The sequence below is a fragment of the Oncorhynchus tshawytscha genome, unplaced genomic scaffold, assembly GCF_018296145.1.
Source record: "Oncorhynchus tshawytscha isolate Ot180627B unplaced genomic scaffold, Otsh_v2.0 Un_contig_13456_pilon_pilon, whole genome shotgun sequence".
NCBI classification, from domain to species: domain Eukaryota; kingdom Metazoa; phylum Chordata; class Actinopteri; order Salmoniformes; family Salmonidae; genus Oncorhynchus; species Oncorhynchus tshawytscha.
Window position 1 is genome coordinate 45,001 of NW_024609074.1, and position 23,518 is coordinate 68,518.

Consider the following 23,518-nt stretch of genomic DNA (forward strand, 5'->3'; position numbering starts at 1 on the left):
CGTTGCAGAAAAACAGCCCCAAAGCATGATGTTTCCACCCCCATGCTTCACAGTAGGTATGGTGTTCTTTGGATGCAACTCAGCATTCTTTTTCCTCCAAATAAGACGAGTTGAGTTTTTACCAAAAAGTTATATTTTGGTTTCATCTGACCATATGACATTCTCCCAATCTTCTTCTGGATCATCCAAATGCTCTCTAGCAAACTTCAGACGGGCCTGGATATGTACTGGCTTAAGCAGGGGACACGTCTGGCACTGCAGGATTTGAGTCCCTGGCGGCGTAGTGTGTTACTGATGGTAGGCTTTGTTACTTTGGTCCCAGCTCTGAGCAGGTCATTCACTAGGTCCCCCCGTGTGGTTCTGGGATTTTTGCTCACCGTTCTTGTGATCATTTTGACCCCACGGGGTGAGATCTTGCGTGGAGCCCCAGATCGAGGGAGATTATCAGTGGTCTTGTATGTCTTCCATTTCCTAATAATTGCTCCCACAGTTGATTTCTTCAAACCAAGCTGCTTACCTATTGCAGATTCAGTCTTCCCAGCCTGGTGCAGGTCTACAATTTTGTTTCTGGTGTCCTTTGACAGCTCTTTGGTCTTGGCCATAGTTGAGTTTGGAGTGTGACTGTTTGAGGTTGTGGACAGGTGTCTTTTATACTGATGACAAGTTCAAAAAGGTGCCATTAATACAGGTAACGAGTGGAGGACAGAGGAGCCTCTTAAAGAAGAAGTTACAGGTCTGTGAGAGCCAGAAATCTTGCTTGTTTGTAGGTGACCAAATACTTATTTTCCACCATAATTTGCAAATAAATTCATTAAAAATCCTACAATGTGATTTTCTGGATTTTCTTTTCTCATTTTGTCTGTCATAGTTGAAGTTTACCTATGATGAAAATTACAGGCCTCTCTCATCTTTTTAAGTGGGAGAACTTGCACAATTGGTGGCTGACCAAATACTTTTTTGCCCCACTGTATATGAGGTTATTTTACCTTTAGTTGAATGCACTAATTGGATTGTAAGTCACACTGAATGAGAATGCTAAATGACTAAAATACTAAATGCAGTATTACTAAATATAATTCTCGATTGAACCATGAAGGTTCCCAGAGTTTGTCCGGGGCAGAGGGAGAGGTGAAGGTGAGGAAGAGGGCCCCCTGTAGGCTTGGCATGGTCACTGCAGCCAAGAAGCACCCAGAGTATCAGGACCAGTCAGAGGGGATGAGGAGGGCCGGCGGACCCAGGTCCCAGGAGCCTCGCCGGGAGAGCCTAGGGACCCGGGGCAGCCTCTACCGGAGGACCATGGGGCCGGTCACCTTCCCCACCACCAGTGAGAGGCTGAAGAGGGCCACACGCAAGAGCACCATGCTGAGGGGACCCATTAACAAGGTTAGTGTTAAGGACGTCACCCTGCTCTGTTGGCAAGTACCGCTTCCTCCTGTTTCAGCTCATACCAAGGCTCTAACCCAGGACCTCTGTCTCACAAAGACACCTGACCACCCTCCTAAAGAGTCTTACCCAGTCGCTCCACCGAAAAGCTAGCTATTCACAGGGTATGTCCTAGAGATCAGGATTATTCAGTCATTGATATGCACCAGAGTGGTTTGTATGTGATGTATGGAATCGATCCAGGTGAAGGTTCCCCTAGGTACAGTGGTGGAAAAACTCCTTAATAGAAAATGACTCAAGTAAAAGTGAAAGTCACCCAGTAGAATACTACTTGAGTAAAAGTCCAAAAGTATTTGGTTTTAAATGTACTTGAGTATCAAAAATAAATGGAATTGCTAATATATATTTAAGTATCAAAAGAAAAAGTCTAAATCGTTCAAAATTCCTAGTATTAAGAAAATCATACGGCACAATCTTCTGTTTTTTAAATGTACGGATAGCCAGGGGCATTCTCCAATACTCAGACATCATTTACAGATAGCCAGGGGCATTCTCCAATACTCAGACATCATTTACAGATAGCCAGGGGCATTCTCCAATACTCAGACATCATTTACAGATAGCCAGGGGCATTCTCCAATACTCAGACATCATTTACAGATAGCCAGGGGCACACTCCAATACTCAGACATCATTTACAGATAGCCAGGGGCATTCTCCAATACTCAGACATCATTTACAGATAGCCAGGGGCATTCTCCAATACTCAGACATCATTTACAGATAGCCAGGGGCATTCTCCAATACCCAGACATCATTTACAGATAGCCAGGGGCACACTCCAATACTCAGACATCATTTACAGATAGCCAGGGGCAATACTCAGACATCATTTACAGATAGCCAGGGGCATTCTCCAATACCCAGACATCATTTACAGATAGCCAGGGGCACACTCCAATACTCAGACATCATTTACAGATAGCCAGGGGCACACTCCAATACTCAGACATCATTTACAGATAGCCAGGGGCACACTCCAATACTCAGACATCATTTACAGATAGCCAGGGCACACTCCAATACTCAGACATCATTTACAGATAGCCAGGGGCAATACTCAGACATCATTTACAGATACTCCAATACTCAGACATCATTTACAGATAGCCAGGGGCACACTCCAATACTCAGACATCATTTACAGATAGCCAGGGGCACACTCCAATACTCAGACATCATTTACAGATAGCCAGGGGCACACTCCAATACTCAGACATCATTTACAGATAGCCAGGGGCACACTCCAATACTCAGACATCATTTACAGATAGCCAGGGGCACACTCCAATACTCAGACATCATTTACAGATAGCCAGGGGCACACTCCAATACTCAGACATCATTTACAGATAGCCAGGGGCACACTCCAATACTCAGACATAATTTACAGATAGCCAGGGCACACTCCAATACTCAGACATCATTTACAGATAGCCAGGGGCACACTCCAATACTCAGACATCATTTACAGATAGCCAGGGGCACACTCCAATACTCAGACATCATTTACAGATAGCCAGGGGCACACTCCAATACTCAGACATCATTTACAGATAGCCAGGGGCACACTCCAATACTCAGACATCATTTACAGATAGCCAGGGGCACACTCCAATACTCAGACATCATTTACAGATAGCCAGGGGCACACTCCAATACTCAGACATCATTTACTCAGACATCATTTACAGATAGCCAGGGGCACACTCCAATACTCAGACATCATTTACAGATAGCCAGGGGCACACTCCAATACTCAGACATCATTTACAGATAGCCAGGGGCACACTCCAATACTCAGACATCATTTACAGATAGCCAGGGGCACACTCCAATACTCAGACATCATTTACAGATAGCCAGGGGCACACTCCAATACTCAGACATCATTTACAGATAGCCAGGGGCACACTCCAATACTCAGACATCATTTACAGATAGCCAGGGGCACACTCCAATACTCAGACATCATTTACAGATAGCCAGGGGCACACTCCAATACTCAGACATTTACAGATAGCCAGGGGCACACTCCAATACTCAGACATCATTTACAGATAGCCAGGGGCACACTCCAATACTCAGACATCATTTACAGATAGCAAGGGGCACACTCCAATACTCAGACATCATTTACAAGCTAAGCATGTGTGTTTAGTGAGTCCACCAGATCAGAGGCAGTAGGGATGACCAGGGATGTTTTCTTCATAAGTGTGTGAATTGGACCATTTTCCTGTCCTGCTAATAAACATTCAAAATGCTACTAGTTGTGTTGGGTGTCAGGGAAAATGTATGGAGTAAAAAATACATCATTTTCTTTAGGAATGTAGTGAACTAAAAGTAATTGTTGTCAAAAATATAAATAGTAAAGTACAGATACCCCAAAAAACGACTTAAGTACTTTACACCACTGCCTAGGTACAGATCTAGGATCAGCTTCCCTTATTCAAATCCTACCCTTAACCATTAGTGGAGGTAAATGCAAAACTGAACCAAGTTACAATGACACAACTTCAACCTCTTAGAACATGTGAAGTTAACCAAGAGTGTGATATACTCTTAGAAAAAGGGTTCCAAAAGGGTTCTTCGACTGTCCCCATAGAAGAACCCTCTGGGGTTCCACGTAGAACGCTCTGTGGCACGGGTTCTACATAGAACCCAAAAGGTTTCTACCTCGAACCAAAAGGGTTCTATCTGGAACCAGAAGGGTTCTACTTGGAACCATAAAGGGTTCTTCAAAGGGTTCTCCTATGGGGACAGCCAAAAAACCCTTTTAGGTTCTAGATAGACCTTTTTTTATCTAAAAGTGAATATATTGAAAGATTTAGAATTTAGACAATTACACAACTTCAGTCTGTATCTCGATCTCTCACATAACCATGACAATCTGACGCCTTTCTCTCCTCACACTGGGATGATTCATACTGTAGCACTAACTAGCCATGCAGAGATCCACACACACACACAAGCGCACACATGCTCACACGCACACACACACACACACACACACTCGCACACTCATTTACTCACTCACTCACACCTCTCTTCCTGGTCACATGTCACAGAGGAGAAGTTGCTGGTCAGGCGGTGTCCAATCACCTCAGAGTGACGACAACAGTTGCAGGGGGAGGAGGATCCGAAACAAACAGGTAATCAGAATCACTCAATCGGCCCTCATTGCTCACCTCTAACCTCTAACCTTTCATTTGTCTGATCTGATTTGCCATTGGTAGGTCCTACATTCATAGTACCGGTATGTCATTTAGCATTTAGCATCTGACAGCCTGGAATTCAAAGTGATATGCTCAATCACCATGGATATAGTACCAGGCCACATCCCACTCCCTCCCTGCTGAGTAACTGTGTGAAGGGGGGTGGGGGGCGGGAAATGGGGGATTGGGGGAGTGTGGATCGCACCTTCTTATGTGGAAGAGTGAAACTATGTCAGGGAAAATGATTACCTCCAGGGGACATACTGCATATGCAGTGTTTAGTGTCAATCTCTGAGTTACATGCTAACTAACTTCCCCTCTCTCTCTCTGTCTCTCTCTCTCTCTCTCTCTCCCCCAGCCCAAGGGCCGTGCAGTGAGCCGTCTACTAGAGAGCATGGCGGCGGACGAGGGCTTTCAGATGGATGAGGATGATAGCAGCTTCTCAGAGGGGGATGAGGACAGTAACCCATCATACCATCACAACCCCAGGAGTCCACTAGGTGAGGAGGGAACACTGTCACACACAGTTTTGTATTACTGTCTTTGTGGGGACCAAATAATTGATTCCCATCCAAAATCCTATTTTCCCTAACTTCTAACCCTAAATCTAACCCTAACCTAATTTTCCTTGTTTTACAATCCTTGTGAGGACTTCTGATTACCACAGCAATAGTTAAACACACACCACACACACAGACACAGACACAGACACAGACACAGACACACTCACACTCACACTCACACACACACACACACACACACACACACACACACACAAGATAGGAGGGAACAAATATGCACTTCCATACACACTGTTGATGTGTGCGGTCTTTCATTAAATGCCTGTGTACGCCTTACCCAGCAGCCCCCAGCTGTGTCCTGACCAGACAGCTGCTGACAGATGGACTCAGGGTGCTGATCTCCAAGGAGGATGAACTTCTCTACGCAGCCCGGGTCCACACACTGGAGCTGCCAGACATGTAACTATACCTTTACATCTACATGTCAGTCAGTTAGCAGACACTCTTATCCAGAGCATCTTACACTAGTGAGTACACACACACACACACACACACACACACACACACACACACACACACACACACACACACACACACACACTGGAGCTGCCAGACATGTAACTATACCTTTACATCTACATGTCAGTCAGTTAGCAGACACTCTTATCCAGAGCATCTTACACTAGTGAGTACACACACACACACACACACACACACACACACACACACACACACACACACACACACACACACACACTGGAGCTGCCAGACATGTAACTATACCTTTACATCTACATGTCAGTCAGTTAGCAGACACTCTTATCCAGAGCATCTTACACTAGTGAGTACACACACACACACACACACACACACACACACACACACACACACACACACACACACACACACACACAGCACCCACACAAACACACACAGACACACACACACTGGAGCTGCCAGACATGTAACTATACCTTTACATCTACATGTCAGTCAGTTAGCAGACACTCTTATCCAGAGCATCTTACACTAGTGAGTACACACACACACACACACACACACACACACACACACACACACACACTGGAGCTGCCAGACAGGTAACTATACCTTTACATCTACATGTCAGTCAGTTAGCAGACACTCTTATCCAGAGCATCTTACACTAGTGAGTACAGACACTCTTACACACACACACACACACACACACACACACACACACACACACACACACACACACACACACACACACACACACACACACACTGGAGCTGCCAGACATGTAACTATACCTTTACATCTACATGTCAGTCAGTTAGCAGACACTCTTATCCAGAGCATCTTACACTAGTGAGTACACACACACACACACGCACGCACACACAGTATATACAGTATCAGCCACTTCTACCTCAGTGGCTGGGAGCCATGGTTGGTCTTCTCTGCAGTGAGTGACTCAGTGTTGGCATCTTAGCCTCTCACTCCAGAAGGAGTCCATACACCCCCTGCAGAGCTCTCTCTCTTCCTTTCTCCCTCTCTCTCCTCCTCCTCCCTCTCTCTCCTCCTCCTCCCTCTCTCCTCCTCCTCCTCCTCACTCTCTCCTCCTCCTCCTCCTCCCTCTCTCCTCCTCCTCTCTCTCTATCCTCCTCCTCTCTCTGTTACATAACTCCATGTCTTCTCTCACCCAGCTCACTCTGAGTAGAAGAGTGTTGATAATGCTGCTCCGGCAGCAGGCAAGTGGAACAGAGGAGTGGGACAGTGACACGTGAAACCAGGCAGGCATAATACCCACACAGCTGAAAATAGTTTTCTCTCTCTGCTCTTCCTCTCTCTCTCTCTCTCTCTGTTCTTCCTCTCTCGCTCTCTCTCCCTCTCTTTCTCTCCCTTCCTCTTCCTCTCTCTATCTCTATTCCTTTCTCTCTCTTCCTCTCTCTCTCTCCCTTCCTCTTCCTCTCTCTCTCTCTCTCTCTCTCTCGCTCTCTCTCTCTCCTCTTTCTCAATCTCCAGCTACAGCATTGTTATTGACGGGGAGAGAGGAAACCGCCCCAGAATCTACTCACTGGAGCAACTGCTGCAGGAAGCGGTGAGTTCAGTTCCTACCCCCTCTTTAGAAAACAATAGTTCCCCCCACACCTAGACCTCTGGGATGTGGCCACGCTGGACTAACCCACTCTGGATCCTCCTCAATCCCTCTTCCTTCTCCTCTACTGTCCTCTCCTCTACTGTCCTCTCTTCTACTGTCCTCTACTCTCCTCTGCTCTACTGTCCTCTCTTCTACTGTCCTCTACTGTCCTCTCCTCTACTGTCCTCTCCTCTACTGTCCTCTCTTCTACTGTCCTCTACTCTCCTCTCCTCTACTGTCCTCTCCTCTACTGTCCTCTACTGTCCTCTCCTCTACTGTCCTCTCCTCTACTGTCCTCTACTGTCCTCTCCTCTACTGTCCTCTACTCTACTCTCCTCTCCTCTACTGTCCTCTCATCTACTGTCCTCTCCTCTACTGTCCTCTCCTCTACTGTCCTCTCCTCTACTGTCCTCTCCTGTCCTCTCTTCTACTGTCATCTCCTCTACTGTCCTTTACTGTCCTCTCCTCTACTGTCCTCTACTGTCCTCTCCTCTAATGTCCTCTCCTTTACTGTCCTCTCCTCTACTGTCCTCTACTGTCCTCTCCTCTACTGTCCTCTCCTCTAATGTCCTCTCCTTTACTGTCCTCTCCTCTACTGTCCTCTCCTCTACTGTCCTCTCCTCTAATGTCCTCTCCTCTACTGTCCTCTCCTCTACTGTCCTCTCCTCTAATGTCCTCTCCTTTACTGTCCTCTCCTCTACTGTCCTCTCCTGTCCTCTACTGTCTTCTCCTTTACTGTCTTCTCCTTTACTGTCCTCTCCTCTACTGTCCTCTAATGTCCTCTCCTTTACTGTCCTCTGCTCTACTGTCCTCTCCTGTCCTCTACTGTCCTCTCCTCTACTGCCCTCTACCCTCTGTGAGTTTCTGTGCTCGTGTGTGTGTACTTTTAACCAAGTCACTGAGTAGTGATAATCCCTCTATCACCTGCTCCATACATGTGTTGTGTCTTAATGGGAGACGACGCAGACTTCCCCTCCTGGTAACACAGGCTGCCCATACTGATGGAGACACAGGCTGCACATACTGATGGAGACACAGGCTGCACATACTGATGGAGACACAGGCTGCCCATACTGATGGAGACACAGGCTGCACATACTGATGGAGACACAGGCTGCACATACTGATGGAGACACAGGCTGCACATACTGATGGAGACACAGGCTGCACATACTGATGGAGACACAGGCTACTACTGATGGAGACACAGGCTGCCCATACTGATGGAGACACAGGCTGCACATACTGATGGAGACACAGGCTGCACATACTGATGGAGACACAGGCTGCCCATACTGATGGAGACACAGGCTGCCCATACTGATGGAGACACAGGCTGCCCATACTGATGGAGACTCAGGCTGCCCATACTGATGGAGACACAGGCTGCCCATACTGATGGAGACACAGGCTGCCCATACTGATGGAGACACAGGCTGCCCATACTGATGGAGACACAGGCTGCCCATACTGATGGAGACACAGGCTGCCCATACTGTGGAGACACAGGCTGCCCATACTGATGGAGACACAGGCTGCCCATACTGATGGAGACACAGGCTGCCCATGGAGATACAGGCTACTGATGGGCACAGGCTGCCCATACTGATGGAGACACAGGCTGCCCATACTGATGGAGACACAGGCTGTCCATACTGATGGAGGCACAGGCTGCCCATACTGATGGAGACACAGGCTGCCCATACTGACACAGGCTGCCCATACTGATGGAGACACAGGCTGCCCATACTGATGGAGACACAGGCTGCCCATACTGATGGAGACACAGGCTGCCCATACTGAGGCTGCCCATACTGATGGAGACTCAGGCTGCCCATACTGATGGAGACACAGGCTGCCCATACTGATGCTGCACAGGCTGCCCATACTGATGGAGACACAGGCTGCCCATACTGATGGAGACACAGGCTGCCCCCATACTGATGGAGACACAGGCTGCCCATACTGACACAGGCTGCCCATACTGATGGAGACACAGGCTGCCCATACTGACACAGGCTGCCCATACTGATGGAGACACAGGCTGCCCATACTGATGGAGACACAGGCTGCCCATACTGACACAGGCTGCCCATACTGATGGAGAGGCTGCCCATACTGCACAGGCTGCCCATACTGATGGAGACACAGGCTGCCCATACTGATGGAGCACAGGCTGCCCATACTGATGGAGACACAGGCTGCCCATACTGACACAGGCTGCCCATACTGATGGAGACACAGGCTGCCCATACTGACACAGGCTGCCCATACTGATGGAGACACAGGCTGCCCATACTGACACAGGCTGCCCATACTGATGGAGACACAGGCTGCCCATACTGACACAGGCTGCCCATACTGATGGAGACACAGGCTGCCCATACTGATGGAGACACAGGCTGCCCATACTGACACAGGCTGCCCATACTGATGGAGGCACAGGCTGCCCATACTGATGGAGACACAGGCTGCACATACTGATGGAGACACAGGCTGCCCATACTGATGGAGACACAGGCTGCACATACTGATGGAGACACAGGCTGCCCATACTGACACAGGCTCATACTGTAGACAAACTGTAGCTGCCAGCATAAAGGGAACACAGTGGTGGTTCCTGAGTTAATGAAGCAATTAACATCCCATCATGCTTAGGGTCATGTATAAAAATGACACGTTGCCCATTATTTTGGCTACAATGGCTAGAAGAAGAACATCTCAGTGACTTTGAAATAGTGGTCTCAAAGGAGCACAGGGGGTTTAAAAGTGTGTGTGTGTGTGTGTGTGTGTGTGTGTGTGTGTGTGTCTCAGTCACCAGATCTCAATCCAGTTGAACACTTATGGGTGATTCTGAAGCGGTACCTGAGACTTAGTTTTTCCACCCAATTCTGGATTTTCTTGTGGATGAATGGTGTCGCATCCCTCCAATAGAGTTTCAGACGCTGATCTGGTGGCTCCTGGTGGCCCAACGCCCAATTAAGACTCTTCATGTTGGTGTTTCCTTTATGTTGTCAGTTACCTGTAGATCTAGCAGAACATATAAAGAACCGTTCAGGGTCATGTTCATTAGGCACCAACGGGAAGAAACCACACGGAAACAGGGAGGGATTACCTGGACATGTGCAAGGAGAAACGCTCATTTGCAAAGCGCTTAAAAAACAAATATGTTGCGTTCGCTAATGAACACGACCCTGCTAATGATGAGCAGGTAGGATAGCAGCCGTAGCCAGAGAAAATACATACCAGATACCAGTTAGTACTCCAATAAAACTAACAATCTCAACCCTCAGTTAGATCTTCTCTTTAGCACCTGGGTTTGAGTAGCAGAGTGTGTGTGTTTGCTGTCTGTAGTTTCTGATGGTGCTCCAGGCTAAGCTAACGTTACAGTTTATCTAAGACATCAGTGAAATGAAGCCTAATTATACACTGTAAACCACAGGGCATTCTTGGCGGGCATTCATTTGTGTTTCGCTGTGTAACTAGTTCAAGTAAGCTTTCTCGTTCCTGTGTGTGTGTGTTTGCGTGCATGTGTGTGTGTGTGTGTGTTTGCGTGCATGTGTGTGTGTGTGTGTTTGCGTGCATGTGTGTGTGTGTGTTTGCGTGCATGTGTGTGTGTGTGTGTTTGCGTGCATGTGTGTGTGTGTGTGTGTTTGCGTGCATGTGTGTGTGTGTGTGTTTGCGTGCATGTGCGTATGTGTGTTTTTCCTGGGAGGAAAGCTCTGCTGGTGTTTATTGTAAACCGAACTGGTGACTTTTGCCCCACATTCTGATGACATCCTGGTGCTAGGGCTCAGTGGCAGCTGGGTCATCTCATAACAGAGACCTTAGACCCACAACACACACACACACACACACACACACACACACACACACACACACACACACCACACCACACCACACCACACCACACCACACACACACACACACACACACCACACACACACATACAAACACACACACACACACACACACACACACACATACACACACACACATACCACACACACACCACACCACACCACACACACATACACACACACACCACACACACCTTCCTCCAAGGAGACAGGAGAGGATAGTGTGTAGAGGACAACCAATGTTTTTTTTGCATCATTCCGACTTGACATACTTTAGTAACCAGGAGGATCCTCTACTTTATATACTTTAGTAACTAGGAGGATCCTCTCACTGCTACTTTATATACTTTAGTAACTATGAGGATCCTCTCACTGCTACTTTATATACTTTAGTAACTAGGAGGATCCTCGCCAAGTCATCATTTTAATAAACTTTATTGATCTCCAGTGGGGAAATAGCATGGTCATGACTGTCATTCTTGGCATCGTGGCTGCCAGGACAACACACACACACACACACACACACACACACACACACACACACACACACACACACACACACACACACACAGTGCTCAATCTTTCTCATCTCTCTCTCTCTCTCACAAGCAGACAAGTATCCTTTAGTCAAAATCCTAACAGTGTTTCTCTCCCTGACACATAAGCATTTCTCAACTAGTGTTAAAGGGGGGTTTCCCCTAAGCCCAGTTGCGTAGTCAGTCCACAGTGCCCTACCCTTGGCAGCTGTGTTGTCCACTTTGTAACGTGTGTGTGTGCCTTCCGCTGTGTAGAGTGTGTGCATGTCCGCTGTGTAAACAGCCGTCGGATAGCAGCTGTTCGTGATTACACCATACTTCCACTTTCTTGTCTTATTCCACTTTCTTCCAACAGCCATTCATGAATACCTCCTACACCAAGACCCCATGTTCAACAGCCTTTCATGAATACCTCCTACACCAAGACCCCATGTTCAATAGCCTTTCATGAATACCACCTACACCAAGACCCCATGTTCAACAGCCTTTCATGAATACCTCCTACACCAAGACCCCATGTTCAACAGCCTTTCATGAATACCACCTACACCAAGACCCCATGTTCAACAGCCTTTCATGAATACCACCTACACCAAGACCCCATGTTCAATAGCCTTTCATGAATACATCCTACACCAGGACCCCATGTTCAATAGCCTTTCATGAATACCTCCTACACCAAGACCCCATGTTCAATAGCCTTTCATGAATACCTCCTACACCAAGACCCCATGTTCAACAGCCTTTCATGAATACCTCCTACACCAGGACCCCATGTTCAACAGCCTTTCATGAATACCACCTACACCAAGACCCCATGTTCAACAGCCTTTCATGAATACCTCCTACACCAGGACCCCATGTTCAACAGCCTTTCATGAATACCTCCTACACCAGGACCCCATATCCCCTGAGCAGAGCCTGAGGTCCCACTCACACATATATGTATTCACGTGCGTGTGTGCGCAGAAACACACACAACCATGAACACACAAACACACAGTCACACAAACACACCACCAAAACACATACACATACGCATTCCCGCCTATACCTCACACATCGTCAGTCAAGGGACCCCTCTCCATGGCAACCGGAAATGAAAACATCCTGAAAGGGGCTCCAGTGAGTGGCGGATGCTGGGCCCTGGCTGCATTGTCAGGGAGGAGAATCTGGCAACCTGCAATCACAGTCCCCCCATTCATCTCCTCCTTAGTATTACTTCAGTCAGGATCTACTGCATCACAGCTTCCGCTCCTTTCAGCTGTGACTGGCACATTGGCATGAGATAGTGCTGCTTGGCGGTGTGGCACAGTGACCAGCCGTGTGTGTGTGTCTGTGTGTGTGTGTGTGTGTGTTTGTGTCTTTGCTGTCGGTCTGTAGTGAATCTGGATTGACTCAGTGTCTGTTTGACTTTCAGGTCCTGGATGTGCGTCCAGAGACAGAGTCGGTGCTCCAGAGACAGTGTCTGTGTGTGTGTGTGTGTGTCTGTGTGTGTTTGTGTCTTTGCTGTCGGTCTGTAGTGAATCTGGATTGACTCAGTGTCTGTTTGACTTTCAGGTCCTGATGTGCGTCCAGAGACAGAGTGCTCTCTGAGGGGACGAGGGTGTGTGTCTGTGTGTGTGTGTGTGTGTGTGTGTGTGTGTGTGTGTGTGTTTGTGTTTGTGTCTTTGCTGTCGGTCTGTAGTGAATCTGGATTGACTCAGTGTCTGTTTGACTTTCAGGTCCTGGATGTGTCGTCCAGTGATCATTGACTCAGTGTCTGTTTGACTTTCAGGTCCTGGATGTGCGTCCAGAGACAGAGTCGGTGCTCTCTGAGGGGGTGTGTGTCTGTGTGTGTGTGTCTGTGTGTGTGTGTGTGTGTGTGTGTGTGTTTCTTTGCTTTGTCTGTCGGTCTGTAGTGAATCTGGATTGACTCAGTGTCTGTTTGACTTTCAGGTCCTGGATGTGCGTCCAGAGACAGAGTCGGTGCTCTCTGAGGGGATTGAGGGTGTGTGTGTGTGTGTGTGTGTGTGTGTGTGTGTGTGTGTGTTTGTGTCTTTGCTGTCGGTCTGTAGTGAATCTGGATTGACTCAGTGTCTGTTTGACTTTCAGGTCCTGGATGTGCGTCCAGAGACAGAGTCGGTGCTCTCTGAGGGGATGAGGGTGTGTGTCTGTGTGTGTGTGTGTGTGTGTGTGTGTTTGTGTCTTTGCTGTCGGTCTGTAGTGAATCTGGATTGACTCAGTGTCTGTTTGACTTTCAGGTCCTGGATGTGCGTCCAGAGACAGAGTCGGTGCTCTCTGAGGGGATGAGGGTGTGTGCCTACTGGAGCGAACGCTCTCGCTGCCTATACCCAGGCAACATACGCCAAGGTGAGAGATACTGGATCACTTTCTCTGTGTCCGCATTCATCCTTTTCTCTTATTATTTATTTGATTCATTTAGCAATTTATTCACTTTGACGATTTGACTAACAATGCCTGTGGTTCCTCTCTAAATGTGTGTTTGCGTTGTGCTGATGCAGGTGGTTCAGGGGAGGAGGGGAAGCAGGGAGGTGTAATGGTGGAGTTTGATGACGGAGACAGGGGGAGGATCTCCCTCCTAAACATCCGCCTCCTCCCCCCGGGCTACCAGATCCACTGTGAGTGTCTCTTTTTGTGTCAGCCTGTCATCCACCTTGTATGATTACAGGGTGACTAACTATACCTGACCTTCTCATTACAATTATTATGAGACCTTATAAGAGACCTTCCAGTCACATTATGAATCATGGACAATATCTTGCTGCATTTTAGACATTACTATGACTTTATTGACCAACTCAGTGGCCTTGGCGTTAGTGTCTGCCCTGTAATTGGTTGGTAGTTCGATCCCTAGCCAAGGCATAACAAAGAGCGAAAAATGGGGCCAATGCGCCTCTGCGTGGCACTGAGCATTAAGGAGATAGATTTGGGGGTAAGGTCCTATGATAGGCTAACCTCCTGTCCAGGGGATGAACTTGTACATCAAGCTGCCTCACGCTACAGAAACAGGAGATGGGCTCCTGCTTCTATGAGCCATTCCGGCTCACACTAGCCAAGGCTTGTGCAAGGCTACTTACTTATACGTATTACTTATGACAGTGATTATGCAGGTGTATGTTAGAGATATATTAACCCCCGCCTCCCCTTCCTGTCCCTCTGTAGGTGCGGAGTCGTCCCCTGCCCACCTGGTGTCTAGCGGCCGGGCGGCTCGGAGGAGCTTCAGTCTGGAAAAAGCCCCCCTGAGTGAGAGAGTCTCGGAGAGACAGGCCAGCACAGAGCCTGTCAGGAGACGACCAGGTCAGACAAGATCATCTACATACGTGCTTTATATCCACTCGATTTGAAAAACAATTGATAGTATATTTAGCCTGATGGGACGCAGAAAAAGTGTGTGTCATTCATCTCTTGTAACCTCTTGATCTTGTAAAGGTATATGTAGTGTGAACTGATTGGTGACTTACCAGACATTCAATTGGTTTCAATTGCAGGGAGACCCAAAGGTTCAGGGAAAAAGAAGAACCTGTCAGACAGCACCAATAAGAACGCAGCCCCTCTGCTCAGCTGGCCGGCTGTGGCCGTCCCCAGGAAGAGGGCCTGTGAAAATCTGTTCCAGCTCAACGGGACTCCCAGGAAGGCCCTGAGGGGGACGAGGGAGGCGCACCTGTTCCCCCTGCCCCCGGCCCCTGTCTCTACCCCGACCAAGGGTCTGTTCAGCAGCAGCTCCTTCGAGGTTGACTCCTTCAGCAGCATCGCTAACGGCTACTCCTCCTTCTGTAGCACCCAGCCCACCGGCATGTCCCTGGGTTCCAGGACCGGGCCCTATGTCCAGAGACGGAGGCCCGGCGAGGTGCCGCGGAGCAGCAGGAAGAGCAGTCAGGAGTTCCTGGTCAAACTGGATCACGAGGGGGTGACTTCACCCAAGACGAAGAACAGCAAGGCCCTGCTACTGCTGGGCGGTGGCTCTGGGTTCGGGGCCAAAGGCGTGGGCGGCCTCCCCAGGCCTGAGGCCTACTCCCACCCAGTCCTGCTGGTCAAGGACAACAGGAAGGGAGTTTCTGCCTCGAGGGCTGAGCTCCTCCTTAAGGGTGCCCCTCCTCCACAGAGGAAGGCTTCTCCCTCCCTGGCTATGGGGGAGTACGGTGTCGGCGAGCTTGGTCTCAGCTGCCATCGGGACTGCCACAGCTCCTACTCGGACCTGGACAACGAAGAGGAGGAGGAAGAGGAGGAGAGGAGGAGGAGAAGGGGGGCTGCACTGGCCACAGCAGCCTCTGGAGGACTGAGGACGGCAGGAAGCTTTCTCTCGCGCCTCTCCGTCTCATCCTCTTCCTCTGGTTCCTCAAGTTCGTCCAGCTCAGGCTCCATGTCCAGTTCCAGCCTGTGCTCCTCGGATAACGACTCGTCCTACAGCTCGGAGGATGAGGAGAGCTCCACGCTGCTGCTACAGAGCTGCCTGTCCTCTCACCATGGCCTGCTGCAGTCCCCTGAGCCCCCGGCTGCAGCCGGACCCCACCAGGGCCAACAGTCCTTCGTGGCCAAGGCTGTGGCCGTATCCAACACCAAGGGAGGAGGAGCCACCAACGACCACAGTGCCAACAACAAGCTTCTCAAAAGGAAGGAGTGTAGCAGCTCATCCCCCTCCAAACCCCCCAGAGACCTGGTGAAGAGGCAAAGGGTTATCCCCGGTGATGCAGGACCAAGACCCAAGATGAACACGTTCCTACCGGGAAGACAGATGTGGAGGTGGTCGGGGAACCCCACTCAGGTAAGACACGGGTTGATCTTTCTATGGTCATTAAGTTTATGCCAATCTATTCCTGACCTAACCCTCTCACAATCCTCCATATCTTAGTTACATGAGACGCTAACTCTCACAATCCTCCATATCTTAGTTACATGAGACCCTAACCCTCTCACAATCCTCCATACAATAGTTACATGAGACCCTAACCCTCTCACAATCCTCTATGTCTTAGGTACATGAGACCCTAACTCTCACAATCCTCCATATCTTAGTTACATGAGACTCTAACCCTCTCACAATCCTTCATGTCTTAGTTACATGAGACTCTAACCCTCTCACAATCCTCCATATCTTAGTTACATGAGACTCTAACCCTCTCACAATCCTCCATGTCTTAGTTACATGAGACCCTAACCCTCTCACAATCCTCCATGTCTTAGTTACATGAGACCCTAACCCTCTCACAATCCTCCATATCTTAGTTACATGAGACCCTAACCCTCTCACAATCGTCCATACAATAGTTACATGAGACCCTAACCCTCTCACAATCCTCCATACAATAGGTACATGAGACCCTAACCCTCTCACAATCCTCCATACAATAGTTACATGAGACCCTAACCCTCTCACAATCCTCCATACAATAGTTACATGAGACCCTAACCCTCTCACAATCCTCCATACAATAGGTACATGAGACCCTAACCCTCTCACAATCCTCCATACAATAGTTACATGAGACTCTAACCCTCTCACAATCCTCCATAGCAGAGGTACATGAGACCCTAACTCTCACAATCCTCCATAGCAGAGGTACATGAGACCCTAACTCTCACAATCCTCCGTAGCAGAGGTACATGAGACCCTAACTCTCACAATCCTCCGTAGCAGAGGTACATGAGACCCTAACTCTCACAATCCTCCGTAGCAGAGGTACATGAGACCCTAACTCTCACAATCCTCCGTAGCAGAGGTACATGAGACCCTAACTCTCACAATCCTCCGTAGCAGAGGTACATGAGACCCTAACTCTCACAATCCTCCGTAGCAGAGGTACATGAGACCCTAACTCTCACAATCCTCCATAGCAGAGGTACATGAGACCCTAACTCTCACAATCCTCCGTAGCAGAGGTACATGAGACCCTAACCCTCAATCCTCCAAGGTACATGAGACCCTAACTCTCACAATCCTCCATGAGACCCTAACTCTCACAATCCTCCATAGCAGGTACATGAGACCCTAACTCTCACAATCCTCCATAGCAGAGGTACATGAGACCCTAACTCTCACAATCCTCCGTAGCAGAGGTACATGAGACCCTAACTCTCACAATCCTCCGTAGCAGAGGTACATGAGACCCTAACCTCACAATCCTCCATACAAGAGGAGGTATTCAACATGAGACCCTAACTCTCACAATCCTCCATAGCAGAGGTACATGAGACCCTAACTCTCACAATCCTCCATAACAGAGGTACATGAGACCCTAACTCTCACAATCCTCCGTAGCAGAGGTACATGACCTTTAGAGCCGCACTATTGACCAGAGATACCAACTACTTAAGGTGACTTTAAGCACGCCTAGACTGGTATTCAATCCAACACAATAATCAGTCTGTGCACTGAGGGTGACTTCTAAAGGAGATTTCTCCTTGAGCTGACAGCCACATAGTTTACAGCCACATAGTTTACAGCCACATAGTTTACAGACACATAGTTTACAGCCACATAGTTTACAGCCACATAGTTTACAGCCACATAGTTTACAGCCACATAGTTTACAGCCACATAGTTTACAGCCACATAGTTTACAGCCACATAGTTTACAGCCACATAGTTTACAGCCACATAGTTTACAGCCACATAGTTTACAGCCACATAGTTTACAGCCACATAGTTTACAGCCACATAGTTTACAGCCACATAGTTTACAGCCACATAGTTTACAGACACATAGTTTACAGCAAGCGTGATCTCCGCAAAACATCAGGGAAATGTCTTTAAAAAGTTTATCGTATTGAACAGGACGTTTATCTGAGTTGTATTGAATCCCACCCCCTAGTTCCTAGACGTGACTGTGTGTTCTGAGTGTTCCTGTGTCTCCACAGAGGCGGGGGCTGAAGGGGAAGTCCAGGAAGCTGTTCTACAAGGCCATCGTACGGGGAAGGGACACGGTGCGAGTGGGCGACTGTGCCATGTTCCTCTCTGCCGGCCGGCCCCACCTACCCTACGTGGGCCGCATCGAGAACTTCTGGGAATCCTGGAGCGCCAACATGGTGGTGAAGGTCAAGTGGTTCTACCACCCAGAGGAGACCAAGTTGGGCCAGAGGCACCGCGACAGCAAGGTACATCCACATTCAGGTTCAGACCGTTCTGTTGCCATTTGGGTTGCAAAATCCTGGTTTTAGGAACTGGGCATCCTTCAACTGGGATTTCTGGAAAACCTGGGAATTTGGGGAATTTTAGTTGGGAATGTTCCTTGATGTTGCACAAGCAATAAAAAAATCTGTTATCATACCAATCGTAGTGCACAGGTTGTTAATCTGTTGTCATACCAATCATAGTGCACAGGTTGTTAATCTGTTATCATACCAATTTAGTGCACATAGTTTACATACCAATCATAGTTTACAGGTTGTTAATCTGTTTCATACCAATCATAGTGCACAGGTTGTTAATCTAGTTTCATACCAATCATAGTGCACAGGTTGTTAATCTGTTGTCATACCAATCATACAGCACAGGTTGTTAATCTGTTGTCATACCAATCATAGTGCACAGTTGTTAATCTGTTTACAGCCAATCATAGTGCACAGGTTTCTGTTATCATACCATCATTACAGCACAGGTTGTTAATCTGTTATCATACCAATCATAGTTTACAGTTGTTAATCTGTTATCATACCAATCATAGTGCACAGGTTGTTAATCTGTTATCATACCAATCATAGTTTCATACCAATCATTGCACAGGTTGTTAATCTGTTATCATACCAATCATAGTGCACAGGTTGTTAATCTGTTATCATACCAATCATAGTGCACAGGTTGTTAATCTGTTGTCATACCAATCATAGTGCACAGGTTGTTAATCTGTTGTCATACCAATCATAGTGCACAGGTTGTTAATCTGTTATCATACCAATCATAGTGCACAGGTTGTTAATCTGTTGTCATACCAATCATAGTGCACAGGTTGTTAATCTGTTATCATACCAATCATAGTGCACAGGTTGTTAATCTGGAATCATACCAATCATGGTGCACAGGTTGTTAATCTGTTATCATACCAATCATAGTGCACAGGTTGTTAATCTGTTATCATCCTCAATCATAGTGCACAGGTTGTTAATCTGTTGTCATACCAATCTGGTTTTAGTGCACAGGTTGTTAATCTGTTATCATACCAATCATAGTGCACAGGTTTTAATCTGTTATCATACCAAACCTAGTGCACAGGTTGTTAATCTGGAATCATACCAATGATGTTGCACAGGTTAAAAAAATCTGTTATCATACCAATCGTAGTGCACAGGTTGTTAATCTGTTGTCATACCAATCATAGTGCACAGGTTGTTAATCTGTTATCATACCAATCATAGTGCACAGGTTGTTAATCTGTTATCATACCAATCATAGTGCACAGGTTGTTAATCTGTTATCATACCAATCATAGTGCACAGGTTGTTAATCTGTTGTCATACCAATCATAGTGCACAGGTTGTTAATCTGTTATCATACCAATCATAGTGCACAGGTTGTTAATCTGTTATCATAACAATCATAATGCACAGGTTGTTAATCTGTTATCATACCAATCATAATGCACAGGTTGTTAATCTGTTTGAAACGCGACCATAGTGTAACATTACAGGGGATAGCAAGCTTTCATATTCTTTTGGTATCTCAGCATATTATGTGTTCAGAGTTGGAGTCGATTGAAAATACTGACATTTGCTCTCTCTCTCTCTCTCTCTCTCTCTCTCTCTCTCTCTCTCCTCCCTCCCTCCCTCCCTCCCTCCCTCCCTCCCTCCCTCCCTCCCTCCCTCCCTCCCTCCCTCCCTCCCTCCCTCCCTCCCTCCCTCCCTCAGCACGCTCTGTATCAGTCGTGCCACGAGGACGAGAATGACGTCCAGACAATCTCCCACAAGTGCCAGGTGGTGAGCCGCGAGGAGTATGAGCACATGGCCCGCGGCCAGAAACCCAGCAGCAGCGTGACCACCCAAGGCCTGTACTATCTGGCTGGCACCTATGACCCCACCAGTGGTCAACTGCTCACTGCTGAGGGGGTGGCCATCGTCTGCTGAGCTGAGGACATCTTGTCCTAAGGATACTACTGAACCACCCATCTGATGGGAAATGAAGGTGAAGGTCCCCGCAGCTTTGCCTGAAGGACCCCTGGTCTGACTCAGTCCGTAGGAGGGTTCCCAGATGGGTCAGTCCTGGAGGAAGTGAAGGTCAAGGTGCCTGTGGCTTTGCCTGAAGGACCCATGGACTGACTCAGTCCGTAGGAGGGTTCCCAGATGGGTCAGTCCTGGAGGAAGTGAAGGTCAAGGTGCCTGTGGCTTTGCCTGAAGGACCCATGGCCTGACTCAGTCCGTAGGAGGGTTCCCAGATGGGTCAGTCCTGGAGGAAGTGAAGGACCCCTGGCCTTAGTCAGTGCTGACTAGTGGTGGACGTCAGGGCCAAGGCAGGGCTGTCCCCTGTCTACACTGGATATCTCAACACACATGGCTGCTAGACTGGGGTGTAGTTAGAAGAAGGGGAGGGGGTAGCCATTCACAGCAGTGAACCCCATTCTGCTCCCATCCTCACTGGGTAACTGAACACAAGGATCTGGGTCCTGAACAACCACAATCCAGGAGGTCAATGACACCCGACTGACTTTCCATTGGTCCAACTTAACATCTCTTTAGTTTAGACTGAGGATGGCATGTTTGAGGGACTGTTTCACACCTCATCTTTACACCACTCACCCATCATAGGTCACCAAATTAGAGCTGAACATAGGTTTGGATTGGACAGCTCAAGGCACCATTAGGTCGCTCCGGACCAGGCCTGTGGTTGCCTCATTTCAGCTGAGTGAGTGAGTGAGTGAGGTATGGGATGTACACTCCATAGTTCGTCTTCATGATTCCAGGGATGATAAAATATGTATAAGATATCCATGATAAAGATGTAAATATTTGGAATGATTTTTCCAGTCAAGCCATACACTTCAGTACCTCTTGTCTCTCTTATGGATCAGGTGTATACTGTACAGGTCAGTTATCTGTTCTTTTTGTTGTTGTTGTCTATATGTATATAACAACTATTTTATATACAAGTATATATGAAAGGTATCTTTCCATGTTTTTTTATTGATTTATTTTTCTATGAGGGGTGAATATGGCTCTTTGTGTTTTTCTTTGGGACGATGAGCTTAAGATGTAAAAGTGTTGCACTACACATGACCTGCTGAGACAGACAGACAGACAGACAGACAGACAGACAGACAGACAGACAGGCAGGCAGGCAGGCAGGACAGGCAGGCAGGCAGGCAGGCAGGCAGACAGCAGGACAGGCAGACAGACAGGCAGACAGGCAGACAGACAGACAGACAGACAGACAGACAGACAGACAGACAGACAGACAGACAGACAGACAGACAGACAGACAGAGAGACAGAAATGAGAGAAGGATATGACAGGAGAGGTCTCAGAGAGAGAGAGAGAGAGCACAGAAATGAGAGAAGGATATAACAGGAGAGGTCTCACTCAGAGAGAGAGAGAGAGAGAGCACAGAAATGAAAGAAGGATATAACAGGAGAGAGGAGCCATCCTGTTGAAGTGTAAATGTGTCCTTAAATGTGTTACTTTCCACATGTGTTATTTTGTTTTATAACCATCTTTATTTATGTACTTTTCAGTTGTTCCTCGCTACATAGCAGATCCACGTGGACTGCATTCACGGGTTACAAAAGAATACTATTAACAAGTGAGAAATACAGATATTTACATATATTTATTTTTATTGGTATTGAAATACATTCTAATATTGCCCTGGCATCACTTTAACTATGCCATTGTGGCATGCTCTCCACATCATTCAATTCAAAATGAGTTGGTCTGCGTATGCAGGTGTATAGAAGCGCTATACTTTAAGTACACATTTGGACCTGTAAAAACCAAAGCTTCTACTCTGTAAGATCTTCATGAAGTACTATGGAAGTAGTACATACGAAGAACATCAAGCAGCTGTGTTATTCAGAGATCCCTGGGAACTTAATAATCAAACTGTTTCTCACTCTGAGAATACAAGACGTCCCCCTATGTGCATATATGGCTTTGCTTTGTGACAATGGGTTTTCTTGCACACGTACCTGTAGCTCTGTGAGGTCCAAAGTCCCTGTGGCCAAAATTCATCAGTGACCTGAAACAGGTGGCTGATAAGGTCATACCAAGGTCAAGGTACTGTCAACATCAAAAGAAGGTTTGAATATTGACAATTTGTTGAAGATTCGGCAGTTGTGTTTATTGATGAACTAATAGACATGCCTCTTAATTAGGAACACACATGCACTCAATGTTAACGGTGAAGGACAATCAAATTCACAAAGCAATGGATATAGTTTAAAAGTCTCACTGAATCAAAATATTTCTTTTAAATGTTTTATTTTATTTTGTGCCAAATACATTTTGTCTCAGCCTCTATGATCTTACGATGCTTTATTTGCTCATCATCAACCTTTATTTATTGTCAATGTTGCTGTTTGCTCGTCAAGCCATGAGCTCTCTATGACAACGTGACGTTGTTTCTCCGTGTGATGTCACATTTGGTTTAGTTAATAACAGTTTGGTCTTTGAAGAGGCTGCGCAGTAAACCGGAATACAGGAACACTGAATTATTCTCATCCACAAACCTCTCTGAATAACTTCCTGTTTGGACCGGACCCTCCTGCTCTCTGTCTGCGGTGGCGCGACTGACTGACTACATCGCAGACGTTTCATTGCATCAACCAATAGTTATGCGCCACAGTCCGACATCAGATTGCTATGTCGTATGATGTGGTTAGCAGATATGTTAAACACA

The 23,518-nt window shown here is 47.4% G+C and overlaps 1 protein-coding gene across 5 annotated transcripts in view; it reads left to right on the plus strand.

Moving 5' to 3' along the window:
* Nucleotides 1-22,013, plus strand: part of LOC112241161 (BAH and coiled-coil domain-containing protein 1) — a 65,688-nt gene extending 43,675 nt beyond the window's left edge. For 3 of the 5 annotated variants that reach the window (XM_042314123.1, XM_042314122.1, XM_042314124.1), the window contains exons 14-24: nt 1,097-1,383; nt 4,512-4,595; nt 5,017-5,158; nt 5,521-5,638; nt 7,187-7,262; nt 13,941-14,049; nt 14,202-14,318; nt 14,863-14,997; nt 15,189-16,462; nt 18,556-18,792; nt 20,539-22,013. In XM_042314123.1, coding sequence (XP_042170057.1) covers nt 1,097-1,383; nt 4,512-4,595; nt 5,017-5,158; nt 5,521-5,638; nt 7,187-7,262; nt 13,941-14,049; nt 14,202-14,318; nt 14,863-14,997; nt 15,189-16,462; nt 18,556-18,792; nt 20,539-20,754 — 2,795 coding nt within the window. In that variant the 3' untranslated portion in view covers nt 20,755-22,013. The remainder of the gene's footprint in view (nt 1-1,096; nt 1,384-4,511; nt 4,596-5,016; nt 5,159-5,520; nt 5,639-7,186; nt 7,263-13,940; nt 14,050-14,201; nt 14,319-14,862; nt 14,998-15,188; nt 16,463-18,555; nt 18,793-20,538) is intronic. The other 2 variants (XM_042314120.1, XM_042314121.1) reach the window with 2 other exon arrangements.
* Nucleotides 22,014-23,518: the final 1,505 nt, after the last annotated feature.